The 12,693-nt window shown below is 48.4% G+C and overlaps 1 protein-coding gene across 3 annotated transcripts; it reads right to left on the bottom strand.

Moving 5' to 3' along the window:
* Positions 1 to 1,726: 1,726 nt before the first annotated feature.
* Positions 1,727 to 12,294, bottom strand: LOC122207786 (zinc finger protein 814-like). 3 transcript variants are annotated; one of them, XM_042917974.1, is made up of 5 exons: positions 11,446 to 12,139; positions 11,026 to 11,149; positions 9,839 to 9,950; positions 9,606 to 9,732; positions 1,727 to 5,618 (listed from the first exon to the last, which is right to left on the bottom strand). In XM_042917974.1, exons 2-5 carry the CDS (start codon positions 11,037 to 11,039, stop codon positions 3,043 to 3,045), a joined length of 2,829 nt encoding a protein of 942 aa, XP_042773908.1. In that variant the 5' UTR covers positions 11,040 to 11,149; positions 11,446 to 12,139; the 3' UTR covers positions 1,727 to 3,042. The 3 variants fall into 3 exon arrangements, with proteins under 3 accessions (XP_042773908.1, XP_042773910.1, XP_042773909.1); XM_042917976.1 differs by lacking the exons at positions 11,026 to 11,149; positions 11,446 to 12,139 and adding an exon at positions 12,172 to 12,229; XM_042917975.1 differs by lacking the exons at positions 9,839 to 9,950; positions 11,026 to 11,149; positions 11,446 to 12,139 and adding an exon at positions 12,172 to 12,294.
* Between the last annotated feature and the right edge of the window lie 399 nt (positions 12,295 to 12,693).

Genomic DNA, 12,693 nt, shown 5'->3' with positions numbered 1-12,693 from the left:
TGAACAGAAATTGTACCAAAGGAGATAGACAGGTGGTAAATAAACACACGAAAAAATACTCAAAATCAACACCCCTAGGAAATGCAATGGCAACAGCACTACACACTTATGAAATGGGCTGACATTACAGACTGGCACTATCAAGTAGTGGCAGGGACTGGAGGCACTGGAACTCTCATACATGCTGGTGGGAATGCAGAACTGAAGTTTAGATCACATTTTGGCAGTTTCTTAAAAATATTAGCACTAACCTACCTGTGACGGGCATCGCGCTTTGAGTCACACCACAAGAGAAAGGAAACCTCTATCCACATAGAGAACGGTAATGAAAATTTTTAGAGAGCACTTTGTTTACAAACGCCAACACTCTAAGTAACCCAAATGGTCCAAACAGATGAATGGGTAAATAGTGGTATACTTCCAGAGAAGAAAATAGTAGCATTGCCTGGAAGGGACGTATATGCAAAGTGACCTCCAAACCTTAAGCAAGGGAAAAGGTTGAGAAGTCCAGCTTGAGGAGAAATGGTTTATTTATGGACTCAGGGACAGAAGCGTGACTTTGGCACCCATAAGAGGAGTCGGTCCCTGCACCACCAACTCCAGGACGACCAGTTTTTATAGCCAAGGAGGCTGGGGAGTACCTGGAAAACTACTTGGGAGGTGAATGTTTCAGAACAAGCATCTGCCACAGGCACAGCTGGTACCAACAATGCTGGCTAGGCGTGTCAAAAAAGCTACCTCTCTGGACTATGAAACCACCCTTGTCTTGTATCCTCTTCCTCTCTCGCACGATGGTCTTGAGACATAAACACCAGAGAGGATATGAGAGTTCAGACACCTTTGGATTATTTTATGACAGTGACCTCTTGGACACAGGACACATGTGTCGATAGTGAAGAATTTCTGTACACACTGATCCTGCCCGGTCACTAGAACACCCGTGGATACATATTTATAAGTGATACACTCCACTAAGTGGCTGATGTCTCCTCTATTCCCTCATTACCCTATCTTCTAGATTACCAATTACAGTTCCCTTGCCCCTGTGGTGTAACACACGAATAGTGTGCATCAGGCCACATGGCTCCTTTGAAGCATTTGGGGTAGATATTCCACTCAACAGTGCCTGGCAGTATGTGGTATCAGCTGTGGACAAGCAAAATATTCATGTTGTCTCCACAACCACTGGAGATGGTTTCATAACCACTGGAGATGCTTCCTCTTCAGGGTGACCTCTGAGCACAGGAAAATTGTCGGCATCCACCACAGAAGCCAGATATACAACACAGGGGGCTGTATTATCCAGAACTGCCATAACGGTGTCTGACACATGAGGTGATTAGACAACAGAAATTTACTTCCACACAAATCTGGAGTCTAGAAGTTGGACATAAGGTATCAGCAGGGTCAGTTTCTTCTGAGGCCTCTCTCCTTGGCTTGGAGTTGGGGATTTCTCGGTCTTCAAATGGTCATCCTTCCGTACCACTATTCTCAGCTCCTTTTTTTCTAAGGACACCAGTCATACTAAGAGTACTAAGACTCCATCCTAATAACCTCATTCTCATTAAACTTCAACTTCATTCTCACGAAACATGCTATGTCTAACTACAGTCACATTCTGACATACTGGGGGTCACAACTTAAACACAGGAATTTGGGGTACACAATTCAGCCCACAACAAAGGTGTTGGGTCACAATGCGAATTCACATCCAAGCTGCACAGTATGGGTCGTAGTTATTTTTTTATTTACAATTATCCAAGACACAGTAAGTTTGGGATGCAATGAAATCTGTTCACTTCTTCATGCTGGCAGACGCCAATTCTGCTCTCAAACAACCCCTTTGAGTGAATACAACACATAAGGTTAAAGGTAACTAAACAAAAAAAGGCATTTATTAATGCATAAACCAGAGCAAAACGTGGCACCACATTCCTGTGGTGACTTGGGTGCTGCACACATTGATCACAAACATCAGGAGACCAACAACGTCCTAAGAGACTCAGCCTCTCTGCAAGACAACACCCCAAACTCAGTTCAGGTAGGAGGGTCAACACCGGGTCACATCCACGTCCTGACTTAGAAGGGAACAAGGAGTTCCAATTACCCACAATGTCCGTCGCCAATGACAAAGCGCAGAGGTCTGCATGCTTGAGCACGGTGCGTGGTGGCTGATACACATGATGGGAACCTGGCAAGTGGCAGGGGTGAAGTGACTTTTGCTACAGAAACTGGCAGTGATTTCAATTGAGCAATGACTCCAAACACAGCAAAAGCACAACGCAGCTTCTGTATTTTTCTGAAATAGCTTCAAATTATGGGAAGTCACTCCCCTCTGGACATTCAGGTGAACAAAGTTCAACTCAGGTAGGTGTCTGCCTCGCAAACGGTTCTCCTCCACTGTGATTACACGAAGCAAGGAAACATCACCTTCTCTGCTACTTTAAATTCTTTCTGCAGTGTGACCTCTGAGCGTGGAATGAAGACAGATCACTGGACTAAAGGAATGGTCATGTACCTCACCCATGAGGCCCTGCTCCAAGGTGAATTTGGATTTCAAAACTGTATCTTTGGTCAAAAGATTACCCATATTCTTCACATTTGTCTCAGCTCAGGCTGCTCTAACAAAATATCACAAAGGAGGGGGCTTGTAAACAAACAAGAAGTTTCCCAGTTGTGGAGGCTGTATATCTGACCTACCATTCCGCATATGGCCTGGTTCTGTGACTGGTGCACCAGCTTCCTGATTTATAGATCATCTTCTCAAGGGTCCGCACATGACTGATAGGGGAAGGAAACTTGCTTTAGAGATATTATGATATTAACCCCACTCATGAGTGTTCCACACTCCTGACCATTCTCAACTGAAATACCTCCCAAAGATATCACCTGTTAATACTATTCCATCAGAATGGGTATTCAACATAGAAATTTTAGTGAACATGAGCATTCAGGTCATCATGTCACCAATAAAGACATTTTCTACTGTGTAGTTTCTCATGTTGAGTAAGTCTGGAGATTTAGCTGAAAGATTTTCCAGATTCAGAGCACTCCTAAGGCCTTTCTCCTGTGTGCACTCTTGCGGTGATAAATAAGAGCTGGATGACTGATAAAAGCCTTCCCACATTCACTGCACTCATAAGGCCTTTCTCCTGTGTGAATTCTCTGGTGTTTTATGAATGTCGATCTATACTTCAATGATTTCCCACATTCATTACACTTATAAGGCCGTTCAGCTGAGTGAACCTTTATGTGTGCATTGAGCGTAGTTTTTCGGGGAAAGGACTTGCCACATTCACTGCATTCATAAGGCTTTTCTTCAGTATGAACAATCTGGTGAGAACGGAGGAGAGAACGAGCAGTGAAAGCCTTCCCACATTCACTGCACTCATAAGGCTTTTCTCCAGTGTGAATTCTCTGGTGTGACATGAAGGAAGAATTAGAAGTAAAAGATTTCCCACACTGACTACACTCATAAGGACTTCTTTCAAGGTGACAGTGACGATGAATCCGTAGGGCACGACTATGACTAAAAGACATTCCACATTCATTGCATAGGTAAGGCTTTTCTCCTGTGTGAATTCTCTGGTGTTGAATGAATGTCGACTTATAGTTCAGAGATTTCCCACATTCATTACATTTATAAGGCCTTTCACCTGAGTGAAGTTTTATGTGTACATTGAGGCTATTTCTTCGGAGAAAGGATTTGCCACATTCGCTGCATTTATAAGGCCTTTCTCCAGTGTGAAGTCTCTGGTGACACTGGAGATCAGACCCAGAGAAAAAAGATTTGCCACATTCACTGCACTCGTAAGGCCTCTCTGTAGTGTGAACTCTCTGGTGATAACGGAGGGCAGAAGTAGCAGTAAATGATTTCCCACATTTACTGCACTCATAAGGCCTTTCTCCAGTGTGAACTCTCCGGTGTTCATGGAGGACAGAACTAGTGGTAAAAGATTTCCCACATTCACTGCACTCATAAGGCCTTTCTCCAGTGTGAACTCTCTGATGACACTGAAGGGCAGAACTAGTGGTAAAAGATTTGCCACATTCACTACACTCGTAAGGCTTCTCTCCAGTGTGAACTCTCTGGTGATAGTGGAGGGCAGAACTAGCAGTAAAAGATTTGCCGCATTCACTGCATTCATAAGGCCTCTCTCCAGTGTGAACTCTCTGGTGATTATGGAGGACAAAACTAGTGGTAAAAGATTTCCCACATTCCCTACATTCATAAGGCCTTTCCCCAGTGTGAATTCTCTGGTGAGAACGAAGGACAGAACTTGTACTAAATGATTTTCCACAATCACTGCATTCATAAGGTCTTTCTCCTGTGTGAACTCTCTGGTGTTTAATGAATGTCGCCTTACACTTAAAAGATTTCCCACATTCATTACACTTATAAGGCCTTTCACTTGAGTGAATCTTTATGTGTGCATTGAGGACGTTTCTTCGGAGAAAGGACTTGCCACATACATTGCACTGATAAGGCTTTTCTGTACTGTGACCTCTGTGATGATAATGGAGGTCAGAAGTAGAGAAAAAAGATTTGCCACATTCATGGCACTTATAAGGCCTTTCTCTAGTGTGAACCCTGCGATGATAACGGAGGCCAGTACTGGAGATATAAGACTTCCCACATTCCACGCACTGATAAGGTTTTTCCCCTCTGTGAGTTCTCTGATGATAACTGAGAATAGACATAGAGGTAAAACATTTTCCACAGTCACCACACTTATAAGGCCTTTTTCTAGGTTGAACCCTGTGACTAATTAAAACTGAACTATGGCTAAAAGATTTTGAACATCCACTGCAAACATAAACATCTTCTCCACTGTGCCCTCTCTGGGGATGAATGAGCACAGATTTGTGGCTTACGGATTTACCACATTTGCTGCACGTGTACTGCCTGGACCCAGTGTGAGCCCTTCCATTTTGACTAAGGACAGACCTTTGCCTAATGGATTTTCTACCTTTGCCAAACTCCTGATGTCCTTCTGCAGTATGAAGTCTCTGGTGGATAGTCAATAAAGATTTGTACCTGAATGTTTTCCCACATTCACTGCACACAAAACACGGTCGTCCGGGCTGCATACCCTGATCTTGAACAGGTGTATGCTCGGGACCAAAGGCTTCCTTGCATTCTCCCCAAGTGTAATGACTCTGTAAAGTTTCCCTGCACTGGCTGATTGTGTTTGGCTTTTCTCCAGTATGAGTGGCCTCTTGCTGCAGATGCCCTGAGCCAGGCATGAAATCCTTCTGAACCTCTATACATGTAAAGCGCTTTTCTAAATCACGGAATCCATATTCCTTCACAAAAGAGGCCGTGTCCACACTACTTCTGAATGGTTTCTCTCCCGTATGCTGGTCCGGCTGCTGCTGAAAGTTTACGCTGAAGTAAAATCGTTTTCCACATGCCCCACACCTCAACAGTTTCTTGCTGCTTGGTTTTCCCTGGTGCTCACCCAGGCGGAAAACATCTCTCAAGACCGGACCGCACATGTCACAAGGGTGGGTCTTCCGGGAAGACAGAGCTGCCTTGGGCGTGCTGGCCTGTGACACACCTACAGAAACGCTCTGTTCAAGGGGTGCCTCCGCATCTTCTGCTCCACAGCAGCAACCTGAACGCAAAGAAACTCTCATGAAATACGTGGTGACTACAGTGAGGGGTAAGCCCGTCACTCATATGCACCTGTCTCGTGTAGGCACGAGTTGAGTAGATGCTGTTCCAGAGAGTGGAGTTGGAATTCAGGTGAAGGAGTGCCTGCTCTGCGTTACTGGGCCCCTAAAGTCAAAGCATTGTGGACCGCTCACTAGAAGGATACAAATTTAGGATGTGACACAAAGAACAGAGCCGGAATCTAAACCTTACATCTCTTCCCACAGCTTTGTGTAGGACCTTTCTGGCTGCTGATGTTTCGCTGAACAGAAGAGTGTGAGAAAATCCATTCACAAGACATTTGCTGCTATTCACGGTCAGTTTAAGGACACTGAACACCTCATGGCAAAATGTTCAGGGGTGAATATTACGGTAAACAGAAAGTCCAGCGAGAGAAATGGGTGGGATGCGGAGGCCCGAGAAACAGCAATTACCCCTGTGCTGGAAGTCACAGGACTACCAAAGGAGTAGAACACACAAGTACACAAACTCTCAATAGTGAAGAAGGAAAGACAGGAACGAGGTGTGGCCTTTGACAACGGCACCAAAGTCTGGTTGAACAAACAAAGCTGCCTAGTGTGAGCTGAACACAGTCCTGATAGCACACCTTCCCCGGCTGCCATTCACCGGAAATGGTCCCCCTGTGAAGCCACATGGTCATGTCTGCATCATGTCCGTCCTATGCTACACAGAACACTCTTTTCCTGTAAGCGCTAAGTGAGCAACTACAGGGCACAGGGAGGGTAGAAATAATGTAGGAAAAAAAGTAGATGGCCAGGGGTATTCCAGAGCTGCCCTGCACACAACAGACTCAGAAAAGTATCCTATGTGACTGATGTTGGCAGGACTGTAGAACAGGAGATGCCGTCTTTCACACCAACAAAAATCAATTCAACAGCTGTCTATGAATGACTTTAGACTCACAGGGCTCAAGGGCCCAATTAAGACGGACTACTATACTGTGCAGCATAAAAGAGAGCAGAAGCACGAAGAAAGGATGGCTGGAGACTATTACCAGAGACACGAGGAGATGGGTAGGAAACGAGCTGGGGCATCTCTATCAGCCACAGGGCAGATGCTACTGCAGTCCCTGCGCAGGAGACGTCAGCTGCCTGCTCCAGGGGACACTCGCACCGAGTTATCCAAATCCTCAAGGCCAAAGCACTCTTGAGAAAGAAGTTCCAAGCTGAAGGCAGACATTTGTGATTTCAAACTCTATTACGAAGCTGTAGTAATCAAAACAATATGCTACTAAAACATAAAACAGCACTAAAGCATAAAAACAGACCAGTGCAACGGAATAAAGAGCCCGGAAGGAAACCCACACATCTACAATCCATTAATCCTTGACAACTATGCCAAGAATACACTGGGGAAAGAATACTCTCCTCTCGGGAATCTGAATATCCAAATGACAAAACAATGAAACCGGACCCCCATCTTCCAGCACTTGTGGAAATGAACTCTAAATTGAATAAAGACTTAAACACGGGACATCAAAACCTAAAACTCCTAGGAAAAACGTATGGAAAATCCTAACCTAATTCCTGTCAGTGAGTTTTTGAATGTGACATCAAAAGCACAGACAAAAAGCAAAAACAAGTACCACTGTACAAAATTCACAAGTTGCAGCAGAGCCAAAGAAATACACAAGAGGGGCACCTGGGTGGCTCAGTAGGTTGGGCGTCTGACTTCGGCTCAGGTCATGATCTCACAGCTCGTGAGTTCGAGCCCCACGTCAGGCTCTGTGCTGACAGCTCAGAGCCTCAAGCCTGCTTCAAATTCTGTGCCTCCCTCTCTCTCTGCCCCAACCCACTTGCATTCTGTCTCTGTGTCTCTCAGAAATAAATAAACAGTAAAAGAAAAAAAAAGTCAAGAGGTAGCATGTTGGTGAGGATGTGGAGGAAAAAAAAACCCTTGAACATTGTTGCTGGGAATATAAATAGGCAAGTTATGGAAAATATTAGGGAAGACCCACAAGAAAATTAAAAATAGAACTACCATATGGGCCACCGTTGCCATTCCTAGGTATGTATCGCAAGGAAACAAAATCAGAAACTCCACAAATGACCTGCACTTGCACATCCCCCGCAGTATTATTCACAATAGCCAATATATGGAAACACCATGACGTGCGGTGAGTGCTGTTTTCTTTAAGGTTTATTTATTCATGAGACAGAGAGAGTGTGAGTTGGGGAGGGGCAGAGAGACGGAGGGAGACACAGAATCTGAAGCAGGCTCCAGGCTCTAAGGTGTCAACACAGAACCTGATGCGGGGCTCGAACTCACTGACCGCGAGATCATGATGTGAGCTGAAGTTGGAGGCTTAACTGAAGGAATCACCCATGCGCCCCCAAGTGTGGTGAGTGTTAAAGTGACAAAGAAGTGGCACCTGGCAGGCTCAGTGGTGGGGTACAGGACTCTTAATCTCAGGGTTCAGAGTTCAAGCTCCACTTTGGGCACGGAGCATACTTTTAAAAAACTAAAATACATAAATAAATTGTATTTTAAAAATAAACGAATACAGTGACAAAGAACATTTAGTACACACACATACGTAAATAATAGGTCATTAAAAAAAAGAAGGCAACACTGCCACTTGCCACAACATGGATGAACCTGGAATACATTATGCTAATCAAATAAGCCATACAGCAAAAAACAAATCCTGTATGATATCACTTATAGATATTTTTAAAAAAAGAAAAATCAGGGGCGCCTAGGTGACTCAGTTGGTTAAGCATCTGACTTTGGCTCAAGTCTAGATATCAGGGTTCGTGAGCACAGCCCCGCATCAGGCTCCCTGCTGTCAGCAGAGCCCACTTGGGATCCTGTCTCCCTCTTTCTTCGCCCATTCCCTGCTGGTTCTCTCTCTCTCAAAATAAATAAATAAAAAATTAAAAAAAAAAATCACACACCACCAGAAGGTAGAAAGCTAAAAGCTAAGGAATGGGGGAAATGGAGAGATCCTGGTCAGGGGAACACATTTCCCTCTATAAGATGAGTAAGTTATGGGCGCCTGGGTGGTCCAGTCTGGTAAACATCCACCTCTTGATTTCGGCTCAGATCGTGATCTCACCTTGGCTCAATGCTAAGCATGAAGCCTAGTTGAGATTTTGTCTTCCTCCCTCAGTCTGGCCCTCCCCTGCTCACACGTTCTCTGTCTCTCAAAATAAATAAAAAACACTAAAAAAATTTCTTTAAAGCTAACTAAGTTCTAAGGACCTAACAGCATGTTGACTACACTTGTGAATACTGTACTGTAAGCTTGGAATTTGCTAAGGGAGTAGATATTAAGCTTCTCACTAACCACAAAAGGTAATTATGTCAACTAATCGGTGTGTTGACTACCTTCTATTTGGAACTAGTTTCCTAATGTATAAGCAGATCAAATCCTCACGTAATACACTTTGAAAATGGAATCTTCCTGGTCAGTTCATACCTCAACGAAACGGAAGGGATGGGGGCAGGTAGAAGAAGAGATGTAAACACCACCAAAAGAACCATACAAGACAGTCTTGAGAAGTAGCCCATAGTCCTCATAAGTACGACCCAGTCAATCCTTGCAATTTCCGGCAGAGGCAGGCAAGGAAATGTCAGCCAAGAGAAGGTATCAAAACAAGGGCCATAGAAAAGGCATGGATCTGAACACAGTAACCCGGTGGGTCAGAAGGTAAGTAAGGCACAATCCATTAGCGTCACTGACTGACTACTCTTTAACCCTATCAGGGTTCGGCACAGAGAGCACTGGAACGGCAGGGGAGAGAAAAGGGCATACCAACATCCCAGCCTTAGCAACAAATGCAACCACCACGGAAGCTGGGGGAGCAAGCAGGGCCCACAGTCCACACCCAAGAGGGACAAAGCATCCCCTAGGGAATGGGCAGCTGGAGGCTAAAGCGGGAATACAGAGCCCAGTCCAGGTCACTGGGGAGGGTGAGGGCCTTACCCAGGGAGGATATAAGTGTAAAGTTCTCCAGCATCACGTCATAGTACAGCCGTCTCTGAGCCTCATCAAGAAGTCTCCATTCCTTCCAGGAGAAGTAGATGGCAATGTCCTCAAAGGTCACACCACCCTGTCATGAAACGGACAGATGGCACCATGAACATTCTCTCTCGGAGAACCCACAATCTAAACCCTGACACATACACCCCATTCTCCCCAGCCACCCCAGCTCCTACCTCAGGATAAAGACCAGGTCCTGGTGTCATTAACGCCACCGTCTCCTCACCATCCCACCAATCACTGTGTTCGGTCCTCAGCAATAACAGGCAGGGGGTGCATAGATGCAATCTGCGGGGGCCAATCTGGGTTTGGCCCCCCAAGCGCCATCCTTTCTGCCTGGAAATTCCCGTGGAGTCTCCCCGAATGTGCCCTCAAACACAGACAATTATGGACCCGCCTCGACCAGTCAGTCTCCAATCCCAGGGCCCTGAGACCCTAAGCTCACACTCACACTCCCTCTCCAAGTGAACATGACCCTGTAGTCTGCATCTCCCTCACACCTTCAGACCCCACGGTTGCGCCCCCACAGCTTCCTGCCCCACACCAAAGGGTGCCCCCTTGACTCACACTGGTGCCTGTCACATGACACCCAAACGATGTGTGACAAATTCAAACAGGGTCCACTACGACCCCAGCACTCTCGTGGATCCCACCAGAGGGAAAGCCTCAAATGCGGCTGAGAAGTCCCCCTCGCCTGCCGGGGATCCTGGCTTCAGGGACACACACCCACAGCCACGTAGCCGTTTCAGACACTCCCAGTCCCTCTAATACTTCTGTGCTGCCCGTGCTGTCCCTCCAACAGTCACAACCCTCCACTCTGCACTGAACCTTTGTGAAAAGCCCAGCCCTAAAGGGCTCCCTGCCAGGCACAGAGACTCACCAGTGACCACACTGGCCCCACACCTTATCCATCAGCAAGACTGTGAAACGGCCCGGACACCAGAAAAGCGCACCACAAAGCTCTGGTGAAGCCCTACACCACTGAATAAAGGGCAGCCCCAGACTCCCTGTCACCTTGCCGCAATTACTCCTAGGTGTCCTCAGCCATCTCTTGTCCCATCATGCCATGGGAGCCTTGCCCACCCATCCATCTGCCACATCTTTCTCTCTCCTTCGCCTGCGCCCGCGCTGCCCAGCAGCCCCAACCAGGCGCTGAGCCAGGGAACCACTCTTCAGCACACCTCACTAAGGCCCTCTGACCTACTAATAGCACTGCCCCCCTAGTCTGCACCCCCTCCTCAATGTGATCCAAACCTCCGCCGGGGCCACACAACTGCCCTCACTTTTCAAAGTTTCCATCCTGAAACCTGCCCCGGTTTCCCGGGGTTTCCTGTCCCGCTGCCCACTGGATGACGTCACTCACGCCTCTCTGAACATCTAAGACTTAACGACGTCCAAGCAACTTGGGAGATCTCCAAGGACAATCAACCTACTGCCGCCTTCCGTCCAGCTGATGGGAGCGTCCAGCCCTTCCGCTGCTAGGACCGCTGAAAATTAATAACGGGAAACCTCACTCAAAGGGAGTCGGGAGGACGCAGCTGGGGGAGCTCTCACGCACTACCGCCATGATCAGTGCAGACCCGACAGGACCACACACTCGAACTTGGACTGGGAAACTACCTCCTCTACTAGCCCAGAGGGGAAAAGACAGGCTTTCGGGACCACCCACCCACAGCTCAGCCAATGCGAAGCCACTATACTCTCAATTCCCAGTTTACTCTCAGGGACTCGTAGATGTTAACAGCCTTCCCAACTTAGCCCCTTCCCCTTTCAAAAAGCCTACCTCTCTCGTGTCCTCCGGACTGGCCTACTGTTGAGCCTCAGCTTGCTTGTTCCAGACTGCGGTGCTCTTTCGTTCTCAAAGAAACTAGTTTTGCCCGTCAAATAACTGGCAGATTGTACTTCAAAGGACCAAAGCCCCCAGGCATTCCGGGACCCCTCCCTTTCTCCTGTCACCTGCAACACCCCAAATTTGCCTTGGCCCTTCTCAAACCCGGGGCCAAAATTCAACCGCTTCTCTGACATCCACGGTGACCCTTCTGGCCCGTCAACGATGACATACACTCGCGCAGGCACCCCCTCCTGCGCTCCCTACGCCCTCTGCCCCCCACCCCTGCAATCTGTCCTCTCCGCAGCCAGACTGGGCCTATCTATTTACACCTGGGTTACACCGCCTGGCACACCGCCAGCACGGATGGACTGGTCAGGCAGCCAGGTGACAGGCGTCACGGGCGCCGCTGCACCTTGCGTTCGCTGAAAGAACCGAGACCTGCCGTGCCCCGCTGGTGGCGCAGGCCCCCTGCAGCCCTGCACCAGCCGGTCCGTCCCCTGCAGCCCGCTCCCGCACCCCGTCACGCCGGCGCTCAGACGCGGGGACCCCGCCCGCGAGCGCCTCCCCGGCCCGGACACCGGGCCCTGGGCCGCAGGGACGCGAGCAGGCGCCCCGCGCTCGGGCCTGGAGGGTCTGGGGCGGGGGGGGGCGGGGAGGGTCCGGAGGCCGCGCGTTTACCTCAGCCGGGTCCCTGGGCGCGGCCGTCGCCAACGGACTCTGTGGGCGGATCGGGATATGAGGCCTGCAGTCCCTGTCCCGGCCCCGGCGCGGGGCAGACCGGGCGCGTCGTCGTGGAGCCATGGACCGCAGTGTCCGCGACAGGGACGTCGCCTCCTCTCCTGCTTTGTCCGTTTGTCACCTCGACCCGGATTCTGCACTCTCTAACCTCCGAGGGTAAACAAGCCTGACGCCAAAAGTCGTCCACCGTGAAGAGGCCGGAAATCCCACCCCCACGCGCCACGCATGCCCACAAATGCCTCGTCCTGCTCCGTCATTGGCTGCTGCCTGCGTCCTGTATCCCCACGCTTTTCCGGGTACCATAGATCTCAGAGTTACAGCGGCCACCGAAGGGGGTTCTGCCCCAGGGACTTCCAGAGTTCGGCCAGCTGTCCCGGAGAGTTCCTGCAAAGTGCTGCTTCTACCAGAGGGAGCGGCTTTGTTGGTTTTTAAAGTCCAAAGCCTAAAACTAGTAGTTTAGTT

This window comes from Panthera leo, chromosome E2, assembly GCF_018350215.1.
Source record: "Panthera leo isolate Ple1 chromosome E2, P.leo_Ple1_pat1.1, whole genome shotgun sequence".
In the NCBI taxonomy this organism is placed as follows: Eukaryota; Metazoa; Chordata; class Mammalia; order Carnivora; family Felidae; genus Panthera; species Panthera leo.
This window is presented reverse-complemented; position numbering and strand designations above follow the sequence as displayed.

Bases quoted from the DNA above. Each gene is read 5' to 3' on its own strand.
- LOC122207786 (XM_042917974.1), bottom strand. The intron at 9,733-9,838 runs GTAGGAGCTGGG...GTTTCATGACAG, and splicing joins GACCTGGTCTTTATCCTGAG to GGTGGTGTGACCTTTGAGGA. The intron at 5,619-9,605 runs GTAAGGCCCTCA...CTTTGCGTTCAG, and splicing joins TACACTTATATCCTCCCTGG to GTTGCTGCTGTGGAGCAGAA.